Source organism: Archocentrus centrarchus, chromosome 20 (assembly GCF_007364275.1).
Source record: "Archocentrus centrarchus isolate MPI-CPG fArcCen1 chromosome 20, fArcCen1, whole genome shotgun sequence".
Lineage (NCBI taxonomy): Eukaryota > Metazoa > Chordata > Actinopteri > Cichliformes > Cichlidae > Archocentrus > Archocentrus centrarchus.
This window is the reverse complement of record NC_044365.1, coordinates 9,887,941-9,915,930: the sequence shown is the minus strand read 5'-3', so window position 1 is coordinate 9,915,930 and position 27,990 is coordinate 9,887,941. Positions and strand designations below refer to the sequence as shown.

At 40.4% G+C, this 27,990-nt stretch overlaps 1 protein-coding gene across 1 annotated transcript in view; it reads right to left on the bottom strand.

Moving 5' to 3' along the window:
• Nucleotides 1–27,990, bottom strand: part of sspo (SCO-spondin) — a 124,867-nt gene extending 96,877 nt beyond the window's left edge. The window contains exons 1-25 of the mRNA XM_030757048.1: nt 27,938–27,990; nt 26,888–27,097; nt 26,284–26,366; nt 23,644–23,814; nt 23,284–23,507; nt 21,866–21,968; nt 18,916–19,074; nt 18,651–18,736; nt 18,208–18,333; nt 12,881–13,037; nt 11,266–11,518; nt 11,018–11,159; nt 10,787–10,925; nt 9,585–9,757; nt 8,763–8,981; nt 8,508–8,673; nt 7,932–8,184; nt 6,638–6,848; nt 4,415–4,509; nt 4,078–4,334; nt 2,744–2,878; nt 2,295–2,497; nt 2,045–2,172; nt 272–381; nt 32–181 (exon numbers count right to left, since the gene is read on the bottom strand). Of these exons, the coding sequence (XP_030612908.1) occupies nt 32–181; nt 272–381; nt 2,045–2,172; nt 2,295–2,497; nt 2,744–2,878; nt 4,078–4,334; nt 4,415–4,509; nt 6,638–6,848; nt 7,932–8,184; nt 8,508–8,673; nt 8,763–8,981; nt 9,585–9,757; nt 10,787–10,925; nt 11,018–11,159; nt 11,266–11,518; nt 12,881–13,037; nt 18,208–18,333; nt 18,651–18,736; nt 18,916–19,074; nt 21,866–21,968; nt 23,284–23,507; nt 23,644–23,814; nt 26,284–26,366; nt 26,888–27,097; nt 27,938–27,990 (4,006 nt within the window). The remainder of the gene's footprint in view (nt 1–31; nt 182–271; nt 382–2,044; nt 2,173–2,294; nt 2,498–2,743; nt 2,879–4,077; nt 4,335–4,414; nt 4,510–6,637; nt 6,849–7,931; nt 8,185–8,507; nt 8,674–8,762; nt 8,982–9,584; nt 9,758–10,786; nt 10,926–11,017; nt 11,160–11,265; nt 11,519–12,880; nt 13,038–18,207; nt 18,334–18,650; nt 18,737–18,915; nt 19,075–21,865; nt 21,969–23,283; nt 23,508–23,643; nt 23,815–26,283; nt 26,367–26,887; nt 27,098–27,937) is intronic.

The following is a 27,990-nucleotide window of genomic DNA, read 5'->3' as shown; positions in this document are numbered from 1 at the left end:
TTCCAGTGAATAATAGCAGAGTCTGTCTTACCATGTCGGACAGTGCCTGCGGGACAAAAGCAGCCCTCCACACAGGAAAGGGCACTGCAGCTGGAATGTGGACTTTGCTGAACACTCGGACAAGAATGGGAGCAAGCTGGACCACAGGGATTATATACCAGCCCATTGTCACACTGCAGAGCTACAGGGAGATAAAAGAGAAGAAAGTAAAAATCTGTGCCCTAAACAATGGCTCCAGTATGGGGGAGGGGGGTGTAAGTTCCTGACATACGACAGAGCTCCTGGGACCTCCAGTGGATGTAGACCCCTCGCCGGTTGCACTCTTCAGCGTATGTAGCAATGGCTGTGCAGAGACACTCACAGTCCCCACCTGAGTCACAGCTAAAACACACACACACCAAACAAAACTGCCTTTGAAGTGTTACTAGAAATACACTGTTTTAGAATGACTTTGCTAAATATGAATATGAACACAGGTGATAATGATATTTCTGCCAGTGAAGCCATCCTTAAATCCTTTCCACTCAAGAAATGGTGCAGATTTCTTTACTCAGTGTTGTATTAGTGGCATGCGCTGTTGGCAGTCCTATTGTTATTTCTATAACCTACAGTTTTTCTTGGCCAATTAAAATCTTCTTTCTCACAATGATAATTTACAGCATGAAAGCAATTTTTCTATCTTCAGTTTAATCAAAATATCAGTTTATGCTAATAAACAGTGACTATTTGCCAATTTTTACATTTTATACAAAACTGCGAAAGAAGCCAGATACTATTATAGGCCATTTATGTAGAATTTTGTTTCAGGGAAGAAATATCTGCAGAAATCAATATGTTATGTTTATATTGATTTACATGTCTGCACATCATATAGCTATTGACTCATATCAAAAACACTGAATTCAAATATTCCAATCATTTCCATGACCCCAGGTGTATAAAACTAAGCACCTAGGCATGCACACAGCTTCTACAAACATTTGTGAAAGAATGGGTCGCTCTCAGGAATTCACATTCCAGCGTTGTACTGTGATAGGATGCCACCTGTGTAACAAGTCCTATCATGAAATTTCCTCACAACTAAATATTCCACAATCAACAGTTAGTGATATAACACTAGCGATTGGGAACAACAACAACTCAGCCACAAAGCGGTAGGCCACATAAATCACAGAGCAGGGTCAGTAGATGCTGATGCACATAGTGCACAGAGGTCACCAACTTGAATTGAACTTGTGTGACATCCAATTCACAATTGATAGGGTTTAATATCATGCTGGCCCACTTGGCACAGTTCAGTCAGACAAGTACCGTTCTTCTGGCAACTGCCAAACCCAGACTTGTCCATCAGATTGCCAGATGGAGAAGCATGATTCATCACTCCAGAGAACATGTCTCCACTGCTCTAGAGACCAGTGGTGGCGTGCTTTACACCACTGCATCTGACACTTTGCATTGTTCTTGGTGATGTAAGGCTTGGATGCAGCTGCTCGGCCATAGAAACTCATTCCATGAAGCTCTCTATGCACTGTTCTTGAGCTAATCTGAAGGCCACATGCAGTTTGGAGGTCTGTAGCGACTGACTCTGCAGAAAGTTGGTGATCTCTGCGCGATATGCACCTTAACATCTGCTGACCACACTCTGTGATTTATGTGGTCTACCACTTCATGGCTGAGTTGCTGTTGTTCCCAGTCACTTCCACTTTATTATAATACCACTAACAGCTGACTGTGGAATATTTAGTAGCGAGGAAATTTCATGACTGGACTTGATGCACAGATAGCATCCTATCGCAATACCATGCTGGAATTCACTGAGCTCCTGAGAGCGACCCATTCTTGTTTGTAGAAGCAGTCTGCATGCCTAGGTACTTGGTTTTATACACCTGTGATCATGGAAGTGATTGGAACACATGAATTCAATGATTTGGATGGGTGAGCGAATACTTTTGGCAGTATAGTGTAAATGTAGATATTAGTACACATCTCAAATGTATTTTTTAACATGTTGCGATATCTTGCATAGAATACTGCTGCCACTCACCCGCAAGCATCAAAGACACACCAGTCATAATACTGCTGGAAGGGTACCTCAGGGTGGCACATTGAGAAAAGTTCTTGAGTCAACACAGCACACTTTTTCCTGGCCCATGTTACTCTGTGAGGGTTCAGCTAAAGAAGACAGTGTCAGAACTTAGACTGACTTTGGGTTTTAGTGTTTGCAGCAGAAACACAGACAAAAAAAAAAAAAACCCCTCTGTATGTGAGGGTGTGTGCATCTATACTGAACTTACAGCACAGGGGTCCCGGAGGTCCTGGTTGGCCACGTCAGGGCAGGAGGGGATGACTTTCCAAGAGTTTCCAAACAGCTCGGCTGTGGACTCCACAATTCCTTGCCGTGTTGTGAAGTCATTCTCTGTGTCTCCATCAAAGTTACCACACAGGCCCCCAACTCGACCCTGAAGATGGGCTGACAAGCGCACATACACACGCATTCCTGGAAAAAGAAATACAAGTTGCAAACAGCAAGTAGGTGACCAAGCTTTTCAGCAGGGCACAGTCACTATGCCAACTATATCTAATAACGTTAGAGTGGCTGTAACCACATAACTTTCACCAGTGGTCAAATGAATCATTCATTTTTTGGGGGAAACAACCTCAAAAGGGGATATTTTTTTTCAGCCTTTTTAAATGTGTAAAATGGCTCTTTAAGGTTGCAGGAGTTTCTATGTGTTTGTCTTACCTCCATCCCACAGCAAAGTGACTCCAAGTTGTGAAGAGAGGGACACAAACAGGCCAACATTTTCCAAAGTCAGGCCACTGCCACTGTAGGACTTTGGTAGGCTAACTGGCATCCCATTTACTGTCACAGCTTTACCTAATGTCACAGATGAGACAATTTACCTCAACCATTTAGCAATTAGACCCTCTCTTTCAACACATAGTACAATCAGTTTGCCAAAGTAGAACTAGGACATGTAAATATTTGTGTTATTTCTGATAAAAACAGTACATTCCTTAAGAGTCCACATGTATTTAAAAGCATGTGTTGACAGGAAATCATGGGGTACAAACCTTCAAATTGCTGTGCCATTAAGAAAAAAACTTACTATATTAAACAATCTACTCAATATAATATAGTGTAGAAACTACACAGCAAACAGGTGTGAGTGAAGTGCAGGGCTGTGGCATGTTTGCTAACACATTATTTATAATAAGAAAACAACATATGGGGAAATGTGACTAATGTGGAGAAGATGAAACCATATAATATGCTTTATTACACTTTATTAACTGGATCTTATTGATATACTTCAAAAGAACTCAAGTAGTGAAAGACATTAGACCATATTCCAAGCCAGACTAAACTGTTTGATAGGATTTGAGTTGTTTTTCTTTCTTTGTCTGTGTCAGGAAGGACATCTGGTGTAAAAATCTGCCAAAACAACTATGTGGTGACTTCTTGTGAATTAGGGGGTGGCTAAAAGTTGTTTTCTGGTCCACACTCCATACCAGTTGGTGGCAGTAATGTACCATACGGCACATATACACCCTGCACTTTGAGGTCCAAATGGGCAGTCTACTGTATGTCCCAGAACCAGTGTGAGCATGTCTGTAAGGCATGTCTGGGACCTGCAGTACAATGCAGGTCCACAGTGGACCCCTCTGCCCACATTGTGGTGCAAATGGTAAATGTTGAGCACTCAAAGCGCATTACACAACATGCCTCACCCAAGCACTTCTTTCTAACCGTAAGTGATTTCTGTCTAACATTCACACTCCAACAGTTGTATCAGAAAACAACTTGGGCAGGATATTTTGGCATACAGACTGGCACAGCCAGGGATTGAACTGCCAACCTTCTGATTAGTAGGTGACCTCCGCTACCTCCTGAGCTATAGCCACCCCAATCTACATTTTAGATGTATAGGGCACATCTAAAATGTGCCTTGTCGGTACTGGGTTGCCCACTGTGGGCCGTAGGGTTCTGCCCTCACATGGGCCCCAAGGGGGTATGTTTGCTGGGTATGAATCTCCAATTTGTTATTATTTAGCAAAACACTCCGCCCGTCCTACCTCTCAGCAGGTGTATGACTGTGTTTCCCAGGTTAAGGGTGACTGATTTTGTGCAGGTGACCCCGGTGCTTCCACATGGCACATTCTCTGCCGTGACGCTAAACAAGCCACTGGTCTCCCTCGCTAGCACATACTGGCAATCACCCAGGAAAGAGTAGCAACGACCGTCAAATGTCACATAGTGAGGGTCACCTGTTGCCACACATACGCCAGCACAGACAGACCGGCTACAGTGCCAGCGACGCTCATTACATACACTGCAGGAAAAAAAATATATAAGGGTTAAATATATACGTGTAAAAGAATTTTGATGCACTCAGATAACGCCATATATTACCATGTGTTGCAGTCTTTAGTGATGGTGTCATTACTGTAATAAACTCGACCGTTGTGGTGACATGGGCATTCATCTGGCAGGACACAGCGATCTCCCTGGAGGAAAGAATAGAAGACATAATGTACAGTAATCAAATCTCAGCATTTTGGGGGTCATATTCAAGGACTAGAGCTCTGGTAGTTGTTTAAATAGTTTAAGCTAATTTGTAATATTTGTCTCTAAACTCCTAAAACACAATGAAATTTAGTTTGGAAATGGGTATTTAACAATGACATTAGGAAAACTGAACAGCAATTTTAAAACAGTGCTGTTATTAAAATTCAAATGAACAACTTTCTACTTAAACTGAACATTTTATTGTAAGTCCTATCATTCACAGTTCAAAATAATCCTTATTTAGTGCATGTTAGTGCAGATTTGGTGCAGGTCCTCTGTTCACCCACTGTCTGAAATAAGCCATGCTTGCTCCCTATAGGCCAACTTTTATCTTATTCGCTACCCCTCATAAACAAAAAGGTCTGAACAGCAGGTGGGTGAAGCTTCTGAATTTTGGCCATTTACAGTGGTTTCATTTTAATGGAGAGAGTCAGAATATCAACTAAAAATAAAATTTTAAAAAATTACATAAAAGTCATAAATTGATTTCCATGACATTGAGTGAAATAAGTATTTAATCCCCAAGTAAAACATGACTTAGTACTTGGTGGAGAAATCTTTGTTGGCAAGCATAGCGGTAAGATATTTTTGTAGCTGGTCATTAGATTTACACACATGTCAGGAGGGATTTTGGCCCACTCTTATTTATAGAAACTCTCAACTTGAAGCTTCAGCTCTCTCCACAGATTTTCTATAGGCTTGAGGTCTGGAGACTGGCTAGGCCACTCCATGACCTTAATGTGCCTCTTCTTCTTCAGCCACTCCTTTGTTTCTTTGGTGGTATGTTTTGGCTCACTGTCAAGCTGGAAGACCCATCCACAACCCATCTTCAGTGTTCTGGCTGAGGGACGGAGGTTCTTGTCCAAAATTTTACGGAAATGGCACCATCCATTGGCCCCTCAATGCGGTGAAGTTGTCATGTTTTCACCTCTGTGCTTGACTGTTGGGATGGTGTTCTTTTGCATCAACTTGCTCCGCTGTGTTTGGAAAAAAGAAATACTGAGCAGGACCCAAGAGTTCAATTTTGGTTTTATCTCACTACAGCACTTTTCCCCAAGCCTTCTCTGAATCATTTAGATGTTTACTGGCAAAGTTAAGACAGGCCTGTATATGTGCTTTGTTGAGCAGGTGGCTCTTTCAGGAGCTGCAAGATTTCAATCCCTTACGGTGCAGAGTATTACCAATGGTGTTCCTGGTGACTGGATAGAAAGCATTTAGCTGTATAAGGAAGAGCTTGCATGAATGGGTGTGAATGGGTAAAAGCAAAAGTGTTGTATAAAGTGTTTTGAGTGCTCAGCCAGAGTAGAAAAGCGCTATATAAGAACTAGTCCATTTACCATTACTGCCTTCAGCTCATTAACAAGCTCCTCCTGTGTAGTTTTGGGATGCTCCACCACCTTTTTTATGATTATCCTCATCCCATGAAGGAAGATCTTGCATGGAGCTCCAGACTGAGGGCAACTGATGGTCATTTTTTATTTCTTCCATTTCAAAATAATTGCACCAACAGTAGTCACCTTCTCACCGAGCTTCTTGCTGATGGTCTTGTAGCCCATTCCAGCCTTGTGCAGATCTACAATCTTCTCCCTGATGTCCTTTGACAGATCTTTGATCTTGCCCATGGTGGTGGAGAGGTTGGAATGGAAGAAATTGATTCTGTGGACAGCTGTGCTTTATACACATAACAAGCTGAGGTCAGGAGTATCTGTACTTGATTGATTGACTGATTAACTGTAATCTGTGTGCACATAGCCAATCTGCAGGATCCAGAATTCTGCCTGGGATGTAGGGGGTCTAATGCTTATTTCACTCAATGACATGCAAATCAATTTAGAACTTTTATGTAATGTGTTTTTTCTGGAATTTTGGTTGATATTCTGTCTCTCTCCATTAAAATGAAACTACCATGGAAAATTTGAGACTATTCATTCCTTGGAAGTGAGCAAACTTACAAATTCAGCCGCGGATTGTTATTTCGCCCTCACTGTATTAATTTCTTCTGGAAGAAAAGCCTGCAGTTAATGAATTAAGCTACACAAACTCAAAAATGTGAAAAGTTTTACCCACTAGTAAGACAGTTCCCCGTGGACAGACACAGCCAGAGAGGGGCTCTCTACAGCTTGACTGAGTGACACTTGACCCCTGCTGTTGGCCAGGAGGATCCAAGCTTGAGCAGGTGAGCAGGCAGGAGCGTGGGGAGTAGACTAGATTGTCAGGACACTGGTTCACCTCCTCACAGAGCTCCTGGGTGCAGTTAAACAACCCCTGCTCACACACACTATGGAGGGAAAAGGGGAAGGAGATGGATTAGTACTGACATCTACTGAATGATATTAACTTGGCATTTATATGTCTATTAAGGATTATTTAAATGTTTTTATTAACAACTTTGGTTTAGCAGAAAGGACAGTGAATACAAGCATATACTTAATAGTCATGACACTAAAACCCAACATTGCTCAGTGAAAGTTTACTATTATCAGTACATTTTTATTCTTCTATTACTAAACTCTAAACAGCAGCTGAGGTGTGAAGAGAATCATAATGATTCACTTGAATCAACAGCCAAGGTTTGTAATTTAAGGTGACTTAATATACTGTATGTCATATTTAATATCTGGGTAATGATTAACCAAAATTTCCTCAAAGCAATTATTCAGGCCAGACAGATATCACAAGCTCAAAGGAAACAAGTCACGTACAAAACGAACTATGTACAGATAAGCATGTTTCAATACATTAAAATCAGAGAGAAATTAATCTGTAATCTGACTATTGTAACTCAATGAGTCATCAGTAAGTGACCTAGACCCACAGAGTAAAGACCACTGTCGTTATGTGGTGAAGAAATGCAATGAAATCAACCTATCCTGTATCAGGGAGCAGGAACATAGAGTGATTTCATCTGAGCTCTTGCACCACCAGGGACTCCAGCATGCAACACGCTTTGCATGCACAGGAACATGTTCATAAAACCAGGCCAATATGACACTGTAGTCTGACAGAGAGAGATGATAACATGTTTACTTCAACTGATACTTTATGACAGTTATCACACAATAAAAGCTGCACTCAGATAGCCATAAAAGAGAAAGGGTTGCTTTTATGATGTACTGTTAAAAAAAACTAGGTCAGATAGAAATTGCACTGAAGTAACCAAAGTAATTTCTTCTTCCTTTGGACAGTTTTAGCATGTCTACATCTGTACTGTGGGTTTAATATTTCAGGAAAGATCAGTCCAAAAGTATCTGAGAATGTTGCGTTTCTATTTGCCAGTCTAATTGTAAAGAAATAAAAGTGTGTAGCTGTAGAAGGGTGAGTAACAAAAATGTGACGTCTCACAATTTATTCTGCTACATACCAGGTGTTACAATTATTTTGAACCACGGCCCCAGGTGAATACATCTTGTCTTCTTGCATGCAGGGGCACAAAGAGATGGGAACACATTGACCCTGATCATCCTGCACTAGTTCTGGTGGGCACTGGCAACCTGGAACACACATTCTTTGACCACCACTGTCATCACAGCTCCAGCCCTGTCTCAAATCTGAGCATGAGCTCCCACAAGCACGACCACACTCCTGGTACACTTGACCCCCTGAACACTGGATTGCTGGAGAGGAGGGAAAGGATAGGTAACGTAGGATTATTTTTAGCACATTTTATTACAAAACCATTCTTTTGGACTCTAGAAAGTGAGACCAAATGTAGCCATATTATTTTGTCAGCTGTGTTCATAAAGATTAGACCAAGTCCATTTCTACATCTGTTATCTAAGGTCACAATTGTCTATTTTCTACCTGACAACTGAATGAACTGTCAAAATAAGGGAGTCAGTTCATTAGAAGGAGAACAACTTTCCAAATTCACCAAGAATGAAAGGAATTGTTCATAAACATCTTGAAAAGCCAGACAACCAATGGCCTTCCAACTTACTGCAGAAGGTGTGGTTGCGCCACTGGACCACAACACCTTCCTGAGCACAGTGTCGGGCATAGGCAGTGAGAACAGTGCAGTGACAGGCTCCCTGTGCAACACAGCTGCAAACCTCGGACAAGCAGAGACGGAAGTATGGCTCCCTCTCCACCACATCATGACACACCTGCAGTATCAGAGAGGGGGGTGCATGTATGAATAAAAGAGAAGGAGACAAACTCCTGAGGTATTACCAGAAGTTCCCTTCACACTGACCTGAAAGATGGGGCTGTGTATGACAGCACACACTGTCTCAGCGTACTGTCTCCTCTGAGTGTACGTAGAGCAGGTGTCTGGGGGAGGTCCTCTAGGCAGAGAGCAGTGCTCTGTTGTGAATTTTCCGATAAAGGATGTCACACTGTTCTCCACATCTCCTTCTGGGGTGGTAAAGTCGTCACGCTGGTTCCAGGTCATTGTTCCACACAGTCCACGCACCTTAGGTATGTCATATATACCCATTACCAACAGTGGAGGATTCATTTCATGTTATGGAATTGCTTGACATAGTGCTTTGTGGTTATTTAATGCTTACCACCTGGCCCTAGCTCTATGCTTTCTAAGCTGCCACATAATAAATAGTGTCTGGTTTCTTTGGAGATTACAGGTTATTTAATCCTCCAACAAGCTGAGACCAGTGCATCTTATACAACAACCACTTTGGGGATCAAAACTGAAAAGTGCCAAATTTGGTGGCTGCAAAAAACAAAAACTCTTTGTTTGGTCTCTTTCCCCCTGTTGGCTCATTGACAGCTGTTCAGAGGAGGAATTTTTATGTAACACCCATTTAGTTTGTTAAAGCTTGAGGGTGTATCCTCTTTGAGTGACAGGGAAATTGCTAATCTGCAATAGCAGAGTCACTAAACTGGACTTCTGAACCATGTTTGTGGCGATGGCTGCTCTGACAAATAGTATTCCTCCAGAGTCAAAATGGCAGTCCACAAACAAGTGGGTTACATCATGGTGGTTATGTGCATCTTTGATATATAAGGTTACAATTAGACAGGATAATGAAAACACCAGGAGAAATTACAAGGCTACCTTGTTTGCAAAGCCAGGCTGCAGGGTGATGATGGCCAGTGGTCCGTCTAGGTACCAGAGAATCTGGGCTCCAAAAGTCTGGATGAGGAGAAATGAAGAGGAGGCTCTCAACACAGCTAGATCCCCTGTTACCAAGGGCACAGCCTCCCTCTGGCCATTCAGTCTCACTGTACCTGAAAGTAACAATATCAGCTGTAACCAATCAGAATGCAGTCAGCGCACTCAAATATAAATTCTGTCAATAATATGTAAGTCCAAGTGTGTGTTTTAAACTCCAGTATCAGGTATTACTCTTTAATAGTTTGATGTTCAAACATTGCCTCAGATTTCAATGTGCAAAAAAAAAAACAGCCTGAAAGTGGGTCAATAGACCACAATAACCACACAAGATCATTAATATATATATATATATATATATATATGAAGCTAAAATTTCATAGCAATCATTATGTAGTTCAACCTTTTTTTATGTACCATAAAAAAATTTATGGTACATAAATTTTTTATGCGAATCAGAGATGGTCGATCAAAAGATATTCTAAAAATCTGATGATTTGGATGGAAAGATCCAGATGTCAGTATCTGTATGGTGCATCCTACAGTCTACCCTTTCCAACCCTGTTTCCTAGTTAGCTGGCATCTTGACATTTTTCAACATTTTCCCATCTTATCCAAATATGGTTGCTTTGGGGTCAAAAAAAAATATTTTAACCCAGATGCAAAAATGAAGGACCTGCTTGATGATTAGGACCTCAAATGCAAAGGTGTGATGTATTGCTGGCGAAATCCATCTTTTCTATACATTTTATGGTCTAGAGCAAGGTGGCCAACTCCAGGCGTCAAGAGCCAGTGTTCTGCAGGTTTTAGATGTGTCCCTGATCCAGCATACCTGAATCACATATAGAAGTCCTTAGCAGGACTCTGGAGAACTTGACTGCATACTGAGGAGGTAATGCAGCCATTTGATTCAGGTGTGTTGGATCAGGGACACATCTAAAACCTGCAGGACACCGGCTCTCGAGGCCTGGAGTTGGCCACCCCTGGTCTAGTGCAATATAAATTGCTTTGCTGGGTATAGCTGCCGTGTGGACCTAAAAAGAGCAGTAAGAGAAAAAACAATCTACAGCATACATCTGAATGGGTGAGGTTTTGATTTCCTGTGGCTCTATCAAGCAAACTGTCATACTGTATAGCTGACTCACCAGTGCCTGTGATGGTGACTGTGGTCCTGAGAGCTGTGACTGACATCTCTTTTAGACATCCCACTCCTCCTTCCTTTCCCCTTCCTGCTACATATTCTCCACAGCGCACACTCACAACTACCTTCCTATCAACAAAGTCCTGAAAACATACAGAGCATAAAATACACAAATCACAATACATACACAAATCACTTCATAGAATCTGATTACATTTCTCTACATGTATCTCACCTCCACAGCAATGAAGGAACAGTCTCTTCCTTGCAGTAAATACCTCTTTTTGTCAAAAGTGGTCACCTGTAGAGACCCCATTAGGGTGCACTCAGCTGCACACTTCTCCCCAGTACACTGCCACTGACCTGCACTGCACACACTATCAAGGTAAAGGAAGAAAAAGTTGACAGTAAATGGGCAAAAGGGTTAACAGATGAAGAGGTCACAGGAAAGACATCAAACTACACCTCATTCCCCCCCCTCACCAGGTGTTGCATCTCTGCTGTATTTTGTCCCCTGACTGGTATGCGCGTCTGCGATGAAAACAAGGACAGTCATCTCTTTTCAGACACCTTCCCTGGTGAAAGTAAAGGCCTGGAGGACATTCACATCCCCCAACGCACTCATCCCTGCACTGGTCCATAGCTGCAGAAGGCCCTGGGGGCTGTGGAGAAGTACAAGTGGGAGGACACGAGGACATGCAGTCTGAAAACACCTGACCTCTGGGACAGACACGCCCTGAAAAGACATAAAAAAGCGAGAATGCAGCATTAAAGAAGAACAGTGGCCATTTAGACTGTGTTCTATTATTCCTGCTAACCTCTCATGTATATGCTCGCTAACAATTTATAATAATGTGCTGTGAGTCAGTGCTGAAACTGTCAGACTGACTTAGTCCCCACTCTGTCAGTGTTCATTTTATTTTAAATGTTATTGGAAATTTTTGGATATGTTGCACATACTTTTCTTAAACACTTTTAGAAAAATAATTTGGTGAAATGAAAAAAATAGCAATGCTAGTGATACTGTGATGCTCAGAAATTATTAGCAAGAATAGCTATTAGCTTTCTTGACTGACAGCATACACTGATAGCATAATTACAGGCCAATCTCCAACTTTCCTTTTCTCTCAAAAATTTTTGAAAGAGTAGTTGTAAAACAGCTAACTGATCATCTGCAGAGGAATGGTTTATTAAAGAGCTTCAGTCAGGTTTTAGAATTCATCGTTATTATATATAAATAACAAATTGAACTGAATTGAATTGAATTGAACTGAAACTTTAACTCTTATTTGTTGTTTTTGTTTTTTTTTGCAGATTTGATAAACTCAAAATCCAAGTGCTGGTAGGTGGGTCTGTAACCACAAGTGTGTAAAAGCATACAGAAAATCAATTACACAGTTAATTCTACTACTATTATTGATACAATATTTTGTTTTTAAAATCATAGTTATTGTCACTACAGGGCTATGGTAGTGACAGATTGACTAGGACTTATATATCCACTAGCTCACTTGGACTACTAAGACCAAATGTTAACCATGGATTACCTGAAAACTGAAGCCAGCATGGCAGGGTCAAAAACTGCAATTCCTCAAATAGTCACTGTAGGCTGACTTGAAAAGCAAGTAAGCCCTTATAGATTCTACATTAAAATGTAGATTTCTGTGTCAATACAACACACTCATAACATTTTATGGATGCACCTTGCTAACCAAGTAGATAGCTTTAGCTGAGTGGTCAGTAAGACTGAAAAATCACTATATAAATACATGAACTTAGAACATCATTCTCTATTTGGAATTTAGTGACTTCAGGCTCCTAAAAAAACCAAGACAGCATGAGCTAAAATGCTGAAAAACAGACTTCAAAATGTGACTTAGACAAATGGGTGACATGTTGGATACATTCATTTTTTTTTTAATAATCTATATGATGTTAGCTAAATTTTGTGTAATCTGCTTTGTCAAACTGATTTACTGACTGGTCAGCAAGTCTTTCTGTGCTATATTCAAGAATTTCTGTTTTATCAAATTAACAGAATATCACTTTAAAGGTTTAAGGGAGGGAAAGTTAGAGGACTAGTGTAACATTTCCTTACCACACAGAGTGGGTGTTCTCCACATTAGGATGATGTGTTGTTGGTTACACTCTCGGGCGTAGCTAGCCAGGGTGTCGCATACTGCCCTTTCTCTCTCTTTGGGTGGCAGGCTGCAATACAGGTAAAGACAGGTGTCTATGTAGGCTGCTGGATCCAGCTGAAAAACATAAAAACAGTAACTTATCTTACAGGAAACTATGTGTCATTTAGACAAAACATTCTTTGATATGCTTGTACTAGCAGACATTATAATGTTTATTTATTTTAGACTGTACTTTTGTAATTCTTTATCCTGCTGCTGTAACACAATAATTCCCCTTGTGGGATGGATCTGTATCTCTGCAAGTAAGTAACAGTATCACATTTGATGACATGTGTCATAAAAGTCTGAGAAATCAACATCTTGCTCAAAGTGGCTTTCATTAATGTCTTTTTTAAGTATTGATTGCATATATTTCCTAGGAAATTGGATACTGGTTTTATAAAGGGATACACAGAATAAATGTAGGCATTATAAACCTATATGTATAAAACACAGTATTTTATAATCAATGCACCATGGGGTTCAAGTAAAGTCAACGACAGGTAGACAATACAGCCAAAGTAATTTGTCAGTTCATGCCTTATTTACCACAGTTTTATTACAGTGTAACCATGACAAGTCATTAGTCTTTAATGCAGCTTCAAGGTTTCCATGAGTATAGCCTTTCCCTTTCTCGGAACTCTAACAGTAAACCTGGTCAGTTATTTACTTTGAGTTGCTTTTTTACAGCCTGATATTCTGAGAAATTTACATTTACACAACATTTACAGTTGTGGTCAGAAGTTTACATGCACTTGTCATGGACATGAATCTCATACTGATTTGGGGGTGGGGGGTTAATGAGTTCTTTGCTGTTCTTTTTCTAGGGTGGAATGATTTTATAGCATACATCTGTAATGACGTTTTTGGTTATTTTTTGTTTTTTTAATAAGGATTGGGTACACAATTTATTCTGGATTTTGTCTAATCCACAAGTTAAAAATTATAAATAAAGGCTAAAATATATTCACCCTCACTAATATTTGATCAAATGTCCGGTAGCAAGATGATTTTGGTAGCCATCAACAAGTTTATAATAATTCTGGCTGGATATTTGAACACCCGTCTTGGCAGAATTGATAAAATTAATCTAAATTGCTTGGTTTAAAACCCAGCTTTTAAGCACAGTCCACAAATATTCAATAGGGTTAAGGCTTGGGCTTTGGGACGGCCATTCCAGATTACCATGAATTAATGTTAGGCTGCTTTATTCCAAAGCAAGTTTGGATGAGTGTTTGGAATCATTTTCCTGTTGGAACACTCAGATGTTCATCTAGCTGTTGATTTGAGGTGAAGCTGAAAAATTTGGAAGTAGTCCTCTTTCATTATTCAGTCTACTTTGTACAATATTGCAGTACCTCTGGCAGCAAAACAGCCCCAGAGTATGATGCTGCCACCACATGCTTGACAGCTGGTACAGTGTTCTTAGGTTTGAAAGCTTCACCTTACTCCTCCAAACATACCTCTTTTTAGTGGCCAGATAGCTCAATCTTTGTCTTGAAGGTGTGGATTTTGAAGCAGGGGCTTTTTCCTTGGTCAGCACCCTCTTACTCCATGGTGATGTAAAACTTGCTTTACTGTGACAGTGATGCTGGTGTTTTCAGTTCCTTGCAGGTTTCTGGATTGCTCTTGACCATCCTAACCAATTTCCAGTTTGGGTCACACTCAGATGAGAGGATGAGAGGAACTCAGATGAGGCCGTAATTATTTTTAATAAGGCTGAATTATTTTTAGTTAGGCCGTAATTATTTTGATTAAGGCTGTACTATTTTGAATAGGGCCCTAATTATGTGACTAAGGCAGTCAATATTTTACAGGGATATACCCTGTAGTACATTTAAGTTATACATAATTTAACAGTTATTAACCTGAAAAGCCTCTAATTTTAATATAGTCGAAAAACGTGTTACCATGTTATATTGTAAGCATGTATTTATCATTTATCGTGGTTCATGGCAGTTGTTTTACTATTCAACGTGTTTTATTTTCACAATTTGATATGAAACATTTTGCCTTTCCAGTCTACTTGCAATACCATCATAATTTGGAGCTAAGTCTAATCTTTTTTTATTTACATTAAGTTCAAACAGTCAAAATAAATACAACATTCCAATATGAGCACATGCTTATGTAGTTTATTTACAAGTGAAATCAATTCAGCCTTATTGAAAATAATTATGGCATAATTGAAAATAATTCAGCCTAATTAAAAATAATTACGGCATAGTTAAAAATAATTAAGGCCCTATTAAAAAAGAATTATGGCCTAATTAAAAATAATTATGGCCTAATTCCACATAACTTAAATTTACTTACAGGATAGTTACGGCCTAAGGGCGGGCCGTAAAAGAAAGCGTTACCGGGTCTTCTCCCAGACCTTGGCAAAGTTGTGACTTGTACTTACATACGATTGTTTGAACTGATGATTTTAGAATCTGCAGTTGTTTTGAAACGGCTCCAAGAGATCTTCCCTGCTTGTATAAATCTACACTTTTTCTTAGGAGAGCTCCTTGGACTTTTCCATTGTTCTGAGTACTGGTCAATCCAATGAGTGCTATCAAACAAATCCTTTATATGTTGGCAAAGAGAACCTACCAGTTGTAGTCAATCATGGTCACTAAGGAGCAATCAGCGAGGAGCAGCAGGGAGGCAGGGCACAACAAGGCCCAGACCCAGGTCCAGCCACAAACACTCGCACACACACATACATATGCATGCATTCACAAACACACTTACACGCGTTCACCCACCCATATACACCCACAAAGACTGTGACAAATGCACAAAGACTACATGCACCCACCATTTGAAGTGAGGGCTAGTGGACAACCTCTCAGGGCCAACAGGACCCCAGGATGCTGCCAGCCTGGCCCCCGAAGCACCACCCGACCCCCATCCTGGACAAAGTGTAGCAAATAGGGGTGTAGGATGACACAATTACCCCTTCCCCATTTAATCATGGATTTGTATGTATTTATGTTTGTGAATGTATGAGGTGCCCACACCCAAACCCTCAATGTCTAAAGTGCAAATAATATTGAGGTGCAGACAGTAGTGAGGACCTGAGTGGGGCCACTTCAGCAGCCCCATCTCATCAACCTCTGGGTAACATGCCTGCCCCTCAAGGTCCTGTGTGCATCAAGATGTGTTGTAAATTATAACGACTATAATGTATTAAAAAAGGAGAGGCAAGTGGCCACGTGGCTCTGCACATGAAGCCAGCTGTCCACTGGCTCAGTAGGCACCCCAATTTCCCACACCTCAGCACAAGGCAGAGGGAGTTGGCCCCAGGGCCTGTGGCGAAAGCACCCTGGAGCACCACAGCACCCAAGATCGGCACCACTGCCCCTACTGCAGAGGGTCAAGTGAATGGGTGTCTGCTCAACACCAGACACCCATTCACTCGACAATAGACACAAACAAGAGTCAAGACAAACTGGCCTGATTTGGAAACTTGGTGACCCATCTACCCCAACTATTCCACGACCCCAGGGCCACGAGCCCTACAGAGCCACCCAGCAAAAGGACCACCATCCATCACCCCAAGTACCCTAGGCCCACACCCAAGCCCCCACCAACAACAACAACCAGGACAAGCACAAGACATCACAAGAAGGCAGCCACAGGACTCCAGTCCCAGGGAACCACATGACACACACAGACCCCCGGAGTCCACCCTCAGCCGCCTACAGTGCACGCCGGGAGCAGAGCCCACAGCCAACCACCCCCACTAAGTAATGGAGCTGATCAGTGGGAACCAGAGAGAGTCAAATTCATCCAACTGTTTTTTAGAAGAAGCAGAATTCTCTCTAAACTAATGTGATCTACTAATAAATTTCTATATTGAGTAATACACAGTTTATTTTTTGATTTCCAATTCATGAGGATAGTTTTCTTAGTGATGCACAAGGCGCTAAGAACTATGTATGATATATTTGCCTCCATAACTAATTCACTGACATCACCTAAAATGCACAGTCTGGGAGAAGTTGGGACATGACAGCTAAACCATGTGGATACGTCTTCACATATCCTCTGCCAGAACTTCAGAACAGGTATACAAGACAGGAACGCATGCATATAGTGAATTGCTTGTACAGTGGGTGCATATGTTTGAGTGTGTAAGGCCCATTTAGAAATTCCTTTGTCCAGAATAATGCATTCTATGGAGAATTTTATATTGTATAAGTTTAATTTGGGACTTCTATTCATTTTGAAGATATTTAAAGATATTTCTGTCAAGAAGTTTTGATCTGTGTTTATAGAGAGATCACACTCCCACTTTGCAATTGGGAGGGAAACTGAATCATCAGTTTTTAATAATAATTCATATAATTTTAATAACAATTTAGGGGTACCGAGGTTTAGAAATTAATTTAGCCATGTACCGTATTTCTAAATTTAATTGATTGAGATTAAATCTTCCCTGCAGGATGGACTTCAGTTGCTGATATTCAAGAAATTTACTGTTGCCACTTCCATATTTTGATATAAGTTCTTGGACTGTAAAAAAGTTTCCATCTTGAATAATATGTTCTAAATTATTTATACCCTTATCATGCCATAATGGAAAATTCAGTATTTTCTTTTTCTGACAGATATCTGGATTTTTCCAAATGGGTGTTAGTTTACAGGGGATAAGTGAAGGCTTATTTTTAAACATTCCCACCAGGCTGTCAGAGAGGTGTTTATATTAAGGTTTTTAAAACAGTTATGATGCTTAATACTGGGGCTAATGAAAGGTAGAGCCAAGAATTTTACTTTTCCTGTGCCTGTTCTAGAGCCAGCCATGGGCTGTCTAATGAGTTTGATTTGATCAACTTTGAAGTGTACTGCAATCTACTGCCTTAGAAATAGCAATAAAGGTTTGGTAGTTCTATAGCACATTTAAAAACAACAAGGTTGACCAAAGTGCTTAACTACAAAATAAGCAAGATAGATCCAAAGAACAATAAAATAAATAGAGTAAAACAGAAAAACAGAAACTCCAAAATAAATTTCAATTTGTGCACGCAATCCTTGTTTTTTAAAGTCATTAAAGATGTTTTGATTTATTTTCCACCCTGGAAAATAAATCAGTTCAAAGAAATCATTAAAAGGCCCAAATTACCATGACATTCATGCCCATTATCAGCGCATATAAACATCTGACCACAACTGTACATCTTAGTGTCCCAAAGCTAACAATCTAGTGAAAAGCAAAGGTTATGCTACATGACTGTGAGAAGCATCAGAGGTCTCTGACCTGGAGATGGCAATGAGTGAAGGGGTCTTCCAGCAGTTGGTGGCACACTGACTCTGCTTGACGGTGTAGCGCAGAGTCTCCTGTCACATCACAGCTGTGACCGAGCTCAGCTCCATCACTGCAGCCCTGACGGAAGCATGGAACATAGAGGATCACCAATCAGGGTTACATTTCCGAAATGCACATTTATTTCAAAGACAACCGAAGTATTGCAGAAGTCTACATTCACACCAAAATAAATAATGAAATCATTTAATTCCATATGTATGTTTTAATGGTTGATGGCTGAAGGATGGGCTCATAGTGCAAGTATCAAAATGATTTGGTTGGCTGTGTCGAGTGTGAATTTAATGACTGCTATGGACTGTCTCATTTTGCAAAATAATAATGACAACAGAAGCCTGAAATGCTGCAGTTAAAGTGAAATGAATTCACTGCAGTACTTCATCGTGCTGGTCCGGAACTTTCCACGAGTTCCCAAAGCTGGCTGCATACTGGGACACGGATCCATCCGTTGTGGTGAAATCATCTATGACGGCCAGATACAGAGAGGTTACTAATGCAGTGCAAAGGTCTATGACATCGAAAACTTTAAAGTGTTTCTGTTAGCAAAGTTAAATCTAGAAAAAGTGATCGACCCAGGTATGAAGACAGAAAAAAGAAAATACTTTTTTGATTGCAACTGTGTATGTATTGTAGTTCTCTCACCATCAGCATTGTTGTTGTAGACTCCACAGAGCCCCCTAGTGTTTGCCAGGTGTTCGGCGGTCACTGTCAGGTATACTGTGTTTGTCAAATCAAACTTCACTCTGACCCCCAGGCCACTCTCCACAAACACAAAATCTCCCAGCCAATGTATACTTACTCCTGCAAGAAATTAATTTTAAAAAACAACTTTGTATATAAGCTAGGGTGCTGTTTCTGATCAAATAAATGTAAATGAATAAATAAATATGTAGGCTGTTTTTTTTAATGTAGCTTTTTTTTGTAAATGCTGTTAGCACATATGCTTAAACGGGCCAGTTTGGGGTTTATTTGTTGTTTGTTTATTTGTCTAATGAGGCAAGGATGTAAGCAAAACTGGCATCCATACTGCGGAACGATTACCACCTAATGCATTGGACTGTGGCAGCACTGGGCAGCTCCTTCAGTGAGGAAAGGGTGCTCTTTTTCAGACTCCCCTTCCCCCTCCCCAAAAGTGTACAAAGAAAATGTTGATCTTTTTCATGACATTTCATTTTACCTGGTTCTTTGGTAATTTAATGTTATAGGAAGTATTAAAAACACATCCTGGTGTTGAAAAATGCTTGAAATCTTGGTATCAAATATACTCTTTCCTATCTATTAAAGCATTGTATTGTTATACTAATAAACAGATATACTTAAATATATTAGAATTTATAGGGTGCAATAAACTGGTTTGAATTTGAATTTGAATGTGAATGTGTACTGCACTGTATGTATGTATAATGTACATGCCGCCACACTGTACACAGTGGCAGTGCGAAAAAGTGATTTCCGATAATTGACAAAAAATTATTGCTGGTATTTATATTGTTATAAATGACTTGTTGACCTATAATCTGTCAAGCATATCTAAAACGTTGAATGATATCAGTTCATTTTGAGTCATGAGGAATAGTCCTCACATGGTAGAAGCTGCAATCAGTTTTAACTTAGCAACGTTGTTGGTAGATTTCAGACACACACACACACACACACACACACACACACACACACACACACACACACACTTCTTTTTTTTTTTCCGGTGACGTCTGCGACTTTTGGAGAGTTTTGGAGATAGACTGGAAACCTGAAATCCTCCACTGTCACCATATTTTGTGTAATACAGCTGTGTCCCCTTGTATGTTATGACATTCCCCCAGACCTCACTTAAGCACCCCCTCTTGATTCGTCCTTTAGTGACTGTTGAGACAGCCGCAGCAAATATACAGGCCAGCACAGATGAAAACACGACAAGAACATGCAGAATTATTGTACATACCTTCTGAATAAAATCCATCATTGTTTTCTGTGGTTTAATGTGTACGGTTTCCATTTTTGAGTCAACTTTTTGGAACAATATTTCAACTTCCTTTGCGGCTTTGGCTGCTTTCTGCACCTGCTGCGCAGCACTTGCACCTTGTTCCTGCCTAATATCATCAGTAGAGAGTCTTTTTGTGACTTGATGAGCCTCTTTTAGAGAATTCAATGAGGCCATGTTGCTGAAGACCATGCAATAGTGCAGTGGTGTACAAGTGAACAAGAGTGGGTGCCTCAGGAATTGGGGGCCAGCGGCAGTGCTCAAATTACATAGTTCTGACCGTTGTTTTCTAACTATTTGAGACGCATACATGTTTACCAACTCCACCCGGTGTATGATTTGTATGCTTTGGAAAATTTTGATAATTGTGAATGATCCCTAAATGTATATAAATGTTTAGAGATATTTGTTGTAGAGTATTTTAGTATTTTCCTATCAGATTTTATATATTTATTCTTGTTTTTGCACTGAGTGTTCTGCTGTCCCTTTGCTGTTTGCAACACTAAATTTCCCACAATGTGGGACAAATAAAGGATTATCTTATCTTAAATTCTTTCATATAATTAAGAAAGGTATACTTGTGTCTGCAAGTATACCTAAGCTCAAATGGCTGAAGTTGTATATTAGTGAGAAAACCAAACCATAAGTTTTAGAGAACAGTGACAATTTATAGGGATAGAAAAATGGAAATTGCCCAAAGCACACTAGCCGCTGTCATTCTCAGATGGAAGAAGTTTGGAACGAGCAGCCAAACATAGAATCACAGATGAACCGCCTTGTCAGACAGGGAACTAAGTGCCTTCTGTTCACTGTAAGGTTCAGATCTTCAATGTGGAGATCCCGACAGGAGGACAGCCTATAGTGCAAGACTTCACCAATCAGGGCTTTATAGTATAGTGGGCAGACAGAAATCTTAGTAAAAGACATGACTGCTCACTGGGAGTTTGCCAAAACAAAAAAGGCCCCTTAACAACATTTAGACAAAGAGAAGTCAAATCATTCTCTCTGATTAAGTTTAGATTGAACTATTTTTCCACTTTTCCCAATGCTGTATGTGCAGAAATCCAGAGACTGAGCATAACCTTATTAATACAGTTCCCACAGTCAAACACAGTGGTTGCAGCCTCAAGGTGTTGGTTTGTCTTTCTGCCACAGGGACAAGGAAAATAGCTTGATACAGAGCAATTCTGTGTGGAAAAAACATAACAGCTGGGAACCCCAGCTGTGGTTTCAGGAAAACTCTGAAAGTGGAGTGGCCAGACCAGAGTTCAACTTTGTACACAACTCAGATTCTCTGGAATATCCATGAAAGTGGCTATGCACCAATGTTGGGCATTAAATCTAATTAAATCTGAACACTTTTACCAAGAAAAATTTGGGAAACTTCCTAATGCCTGTATGATCATATCCATAAATACTGTCAAGAAGTTGTAATTGCTGCCAATGGTGACCAACAACAGGTGATGTGTGAATATTGATCTACACTTTTTTCTCCAAATGTTTAGCAGGCATTTTTGTTTTTTGTTTTTTTAATCTAGTCTCACATTGTCTGTTTAATAATATCTGGCAGGAGGGGAAAGAGCATTGAGTTACAGCTGGGAATATTTTTACCATTTTGAAAACGTGGCTCTCCAATTGGAACAGGTAGATTATTCAGGGTTAAATTTCTGTGATGAACTGAAACCAAGTCAAGACCCAGCATCATTCTTAGTGCCTGAAAGCAAAGAGCCACAGACAGATATGGAGAACATGAATGTGCAGGTTAGAGGTTAGAAGCATATTATAAAGAAAAGTACACATGATGATTACTATACATTCAAAATTTGGGGAAGTGGCTGCTTTGATCAGCAGGTCTTATGATACAAGCAGCTGTCTGCTAGACTAAACCACTGCTGATTTAAATTACTTGTTTATGTCTGAGCTGTTGGTGCCAGCAAAACTGCTTCTGTGTGGTCCAGATCACCTCAGAAGTTTGCGCTTCAGTTTTGGTCTGTTACTAAGCAACAAAAAGTAGTTAGCTGTATCTGTACGATGCACCCTTACAGTTAACAGATGCTGCTTGTGAACCAACTGATGACATCCTTTCATCTAAATATGATCACTTCTGGCTTTAAAACACAAGGTCTCAGTGGTCATAAACTGAAAGTGGAATCTACTGGCCACTGTGACAGTGGCCATGTCCATCTTTTATATACTGTCTACAGTGTAAACCCAGATTTTGATTCCACTTAAAAATATTGTGTTCAGACTACTTAAAATTGCCTAGAATGTGAACATTACTTGTTAATGCTGAGTAGACTGTACTTTTTGATGGTCTATCTTATTGTAATCATTTGTTTGAGTTCAAACAAGTTTTGCACCTGCTAAAAATCTAGTTGATACCAGTTTTAACAGACTGGATTAATGCGCAGCTGCATGGTGGCATGATGGTTAGCAGTGCTACCTCACAGCTAGAATAGTTATCTGATAGTCTGGGTTCAATTCCACCTTAGCCTGGGACTCTTGCTGTGTGGACTCATGTATGTTCTCCCTGTGTCTGTATGGATTTCCTCCCACAATCTGAAGACATGCTACTGGAGTTAGGTTAATTGGTCTCTCTAAATTGCCCACAGGTGTGAATGGTTGTCTGTGTCAGCCCTGCAACAGGCTGGTGACCTGTACGGGGTGTACCCTGCATCTTACTGCCTTGTCAGCTGGGATAGGCTCCAGCCCCCACCACCCCACACAACCATGAAAAGGATAGGGGGAATTGATTGATCAAAAGACATTTTATTTTTCCATGAACTATAAAAGATAAGTTTGGTCAATTAGAACATACAATTTAGTTCAATTGGATATGGAGTAGTGCTTACTTAACAGGCTGAGTTAAATGAACTGTTTCATTACTTAAAAAATTTAAGGCAACAAGTTACCTTGGTTATTTTAAGTAGATTCAACTTTTCCGGGTTTACAGTGTATGGTAATTGCTATTATTTATTTATACCTATAACAATGTACAAAATGTCATTGCTGAGTGTGGAACACAATACCTTACTGCAGTCTTCTCGCCCATCACAAACTGTACTGATGTAAACAGCCCAGGTGCTATCAGTCGATGAGGCCAGCAGGTAGGTACAGCTGCCCTGGAAGTGGAAGTGCTTCCTGTCAAAAGTACGGTAGTGGACTCCACCCCAGGACATGCAGGTGGCTGAGCTCTGAGGAACCCTGGCACTACCCAACAAACCAATACGCACCACAGGAGAGGTTTGGGAGTCTGTAGAGAAGAAGACTATCTAGAATAACCAGCAGCTGCAATATTACTGAAAATGTCAACTAGATGGATTTTGAAAAATAGATGAATAAATTGCACTGAATTTAGCTCCAATATATGTATGTACATGCTATCTAACCTGGAAGCAAAGTGTAGGTGCAAGACAAACAGGTTTCGTCTGAAGCATTCTTCCAGCTCAGTCCCCACAGGGTGCTGCAGCACTGCTCCATGAGCATAAGCGAGGAATTATGAACTCCAGGGAATTCCTCACAATTCCATGTAGAGTAGCACTGACCACGCACACCAACAGCTGGGAGGACGAAGACACACCAATGAGTTTAAAAATGATAGAACAAATAAATGGAGAGGAAAGGAAAGCTGAGAGAAGAAAATGTGAGTGCAGTGGAAAATCATGGTATAGCCACTGTCTTGTTTCATAAATTCAAAACTGTACTTAATTTGAAGCAGTTACAGAAAATTTGCAATCCTTTAAAAAATAATTTAATCAGTTTGAACCTGAGCTGGCTTGAATTGACAAAAAAATGAAGTAACATGAAAAGGCTGTTCTTTGAAGAGTGCCAACTTTGGAGTTGAGACAAAGAAACAACCAAACTTCGAAAAAAATCTAAAAAAAAAAAAAATATATATATATATATATATATATATATATATATATATATATATATATATATATATACTCTTCAAAGAACCCATATGTCTGTATGGGTTTCCTCCCACAATCTGAAGACATGCTACTGGAGTTAGGTTAATTGGTCTCTCTAAATTGCCCACAGGTGTGAATGGTGTGAATGGTGTGAACCCATACAGACATACTGTTCTTTGAAGAGTGCCAACTTTGGAGTTGAGACAAAGAAACAACCAAACTTCGAAAAAAATCTAAAAAAAAAAAATATATATATATATATATTTTTTTTTTTTTTTTTTTTTTTTTTAAATATGAAGACTATATTTTCCATCTATCCATCAATTTTCTTCCGCTTTTCTTCCACTTATCCAGGGCTGGGTTGCAGGAGCAGCAGTCTAAGCAGACAAGCTCCCTTTTCCCAGCCACTTCCACCAGTTCATCTTGGGGGACCCCTAAGGCGTTCCCCGGCGGGTGAAGAGATACAATCTCTCCAGCATGTCCTGGGTCTGCCCCCAAGTCTCCTCCTGGTAGGACATGCTCGGAACACCTCACCCAGGAGCTGCCCAGGAGGCATCCTAGTCAGATGCCCTAACCACCTCAACCGGCTCCTTTAGATGTGGGGGACATATACTTTGAGCCCCTTCCGAATGGCTGCACTCCTCACCCTATCTCTAAGAGAGAGGCCAGCCACCCTTTGGGGGAAGCTCATTTCTGCCACTTGTAATCATGATCTCATTATTTTGGTCACTACCCAAAGCTCATGACCATAGGTGAGGGCAGGGACGTAGGTTGACCAGTAAATCAATAGCTTCGCTTTCACGCTCAGTTCCCTCTTCACAGTGACAGAGCAGTGCAGCGTCTGCATCACTGCAAGCTGGAGGCAACCACCTGATGAAGCCAACAGGACCACATCATCAGCAAAGAGCAGAGATGAGATTCTGAGGCCACCAAGGCGGAAGCCGTCTGTCACTTGGCTATGCCTAGAAATTCTGTCCATAAAAATTATGAACATGTCACAGAGGGGGCTGTGTGCTGGGAAGGGGTGGACCCAATTGCAGGACGCAAGAGACAGAACTAAACTTAAAATGATTTATTTGCAGAATAACAGAAATGATACGAAAAACATAAAACACAAAAAAACCCGAAATCTCAACCTAGGCGAAAAACACTCACGAAGCCTGGGAGAAAGAAAAAACAAAAATACTAAGCTGGAACACACAGCTAAGAGGAGAACACTGAGGGCAACAATGACAACACTGCAACAAAGAACAGAGAAAAACTAAGGGCTTAAATACACACAAGGAAATCAGGGAGAGTGGAAACAACAGGGAACAACAGGTGAAACTGTGACCCTGTGACCTAGGGTGTCCTGTGGCACATGCACTTATGGACATTCTTATGTTCAAACATGGTGTTCATTATGGACAAACTGTGGTTTGCACAAAAGTCCAATAACAAAACACCATTCGGGTTCAGATTGGGCAGGCTGTTCCTCCCAATCATGCCCCTCCAGGTCTCACTGTCATTGCCCACATGAGCATTGTAATCTGGAGCACCCTCAAGCACTCCGCCCAGCAACTCCAAAAAGGGTGGGTTCTCTGAACTGTCATTCGGTGCATAAGCGCAAACAGTCAGGACCCATTCCCCAGCTTGAAGGCGCAAGGAAGCAACCCTCTCGTCTACTGGTGAAAACTCCAATGTACAGGCAGCAAGCCGAGGGGATACAAGGATACTCACCCCAGCTTGCCACCTCTCACTGAGGGCAACTCCAGACTGGAACAGAGCCCAGCCCCTCTCCAGGAGACTAGTTCCAGAGCCCAGGCCATGCGCTGAGGTGAGCCCGACAACATCTCTCAACCTCACGCACTAGCTAAGGCTCAGGCTGTGTATAACTGCGCATGTGACAAATAAACACTATCTTATCTTAGCCTTCCCCATCAGAGAGGTGACATTCCATGTCCCAATAGCAGTCTCGATAGCCAGGGACCAGTCCGCCAGGGCGTCCACCCTTGGCCACTGCCCAGCACAGACTGCACCCAACCCCTACACCTCCTGTGGGTGGTGGGCCTACAGGAGGGTATAATTTAAAAAACAAAATTAAAATAAAATAGCACTTTGGTTTCTAGTCCTCACCTTCAGCGCAGCGTGGGCCACCCCATCCCTCACAACATGCTCTCACTGTTTTGTTTACCATCTGCCTCTGCATCTCTGGAGGTCTGGGACGGACAGAAACATCAGAAAACTGGTCAGGATCTTCAAAAATACTCCGCACATTCTTTTAACTGTCGAACTGGTTATTGTGATCTAAGATGGTTTCCTTCACATTTGCATGCAATCTATGTTTGACTCAATGAGAGTTGTTTAATTTATATCTATTTTATCAGCGCTACGGTTACCAAACTACATATGACAATGTCTAAAGCAGGTTGCACAAACATTAAAATGCAACACGACATGCTGATTTGGGGCTGGGTGTGGGTTTTGAGAAACACAGTTCAGTTATAGCTGGCCCTGACCATTGAATTCACTTTAAAGCTTGCCAGTCAAAAAGGAATTTAGTCAGTGTTAACCCAATATAATTTATCCATATGCTGATTGGTAATAAAATGTAATATGCAGTATTGTAACCACATTAGCTTGTGCTAATGGTCCCTCAGTACTTCATAAAACCCTCTGATCTGTCTCATAATGACTCATCAGAAACAAAAAGCTGACACTTTCTAAACGTCTCACTTACTTGTATAAGAAACAGGATGCCTTGGACCCCTGTTGTTTATAGTACAGAGCAATGCCATCATCACCCCCATGTTTGATTCTCATCCTGTCCACATCCAGCCTCCATCCTTGGGTGTTGTACTGATACACCTCAGAACATCTCACTTCAAGCTGTAGGCGTGGGGACAGGACTTGTTCCACTCTTTCTTGTACCCTGTGTTCACACCAATGTCTGGGACATGATATAGATTTAATGTAACCTCATCCAGCAGGTCATTGTTTACCCATCTAGAGTTAGAGTAGGTTTAGGGTTATGTTAACATCCACCACTTTTTAAAGAATTTTCTATTTTAAAAGTTTTTGAAATTTTTAATTTGAACTTCCAAATGAAAAAGCTTTTAAGAGAACAGCTATAATGCCAAAATGATTTTCAAAAATTAATTATAAATGTAACATCTGAAAATATTACATTTAGTATGTGGCTTTATAAATCTTTATAAAGCCACATACTAAATGGAATATTTAGTATGTGGTTTTATAAATCTTTATAATCTTTATGAATTCTTTATGAATTCAACATTATCACATATAGGCATATATTTCAGCACACCACTGCTATGAAGAAAAAAAAATGTCAACTCTTTACCATGGTTAGAATTTTAACAAACTGATTGAATGCAAAACATTTCTTTTAGTAACCTGAAAGTTAGGGTTAAGGCCACAGTTAGAAACAGTTTGAGTACATCTGAGACAAATTAATGTAACTTCACACTGGAAATTTCTTTCAGGGTAAACAACTATTTTACTTGTACACTGAAATAATGTAATGCTCCTACAGCACACCAAAGTTTATTCAAATCTGTGTGCTGGAAGGTTATTTGTTAAAAGCCAGAGAAATAAAAATAGAAACAATATTTTAGTACACCAAAAATATTTATTTGGGGGTTTGGGATAATTAAAGCATAAAATTACAATATGAAAACAATATTTTTGTTTATATGAATCCTGCTCATAATTTGGTTCCACACTCTACAAAATGTGCTTAATCTGCCTTGACCAAATCATTACTCACCCCATTCCCATTACTGTTTGCAGACCAAGCAGACTCAGTAGCAGTTTCTCCAT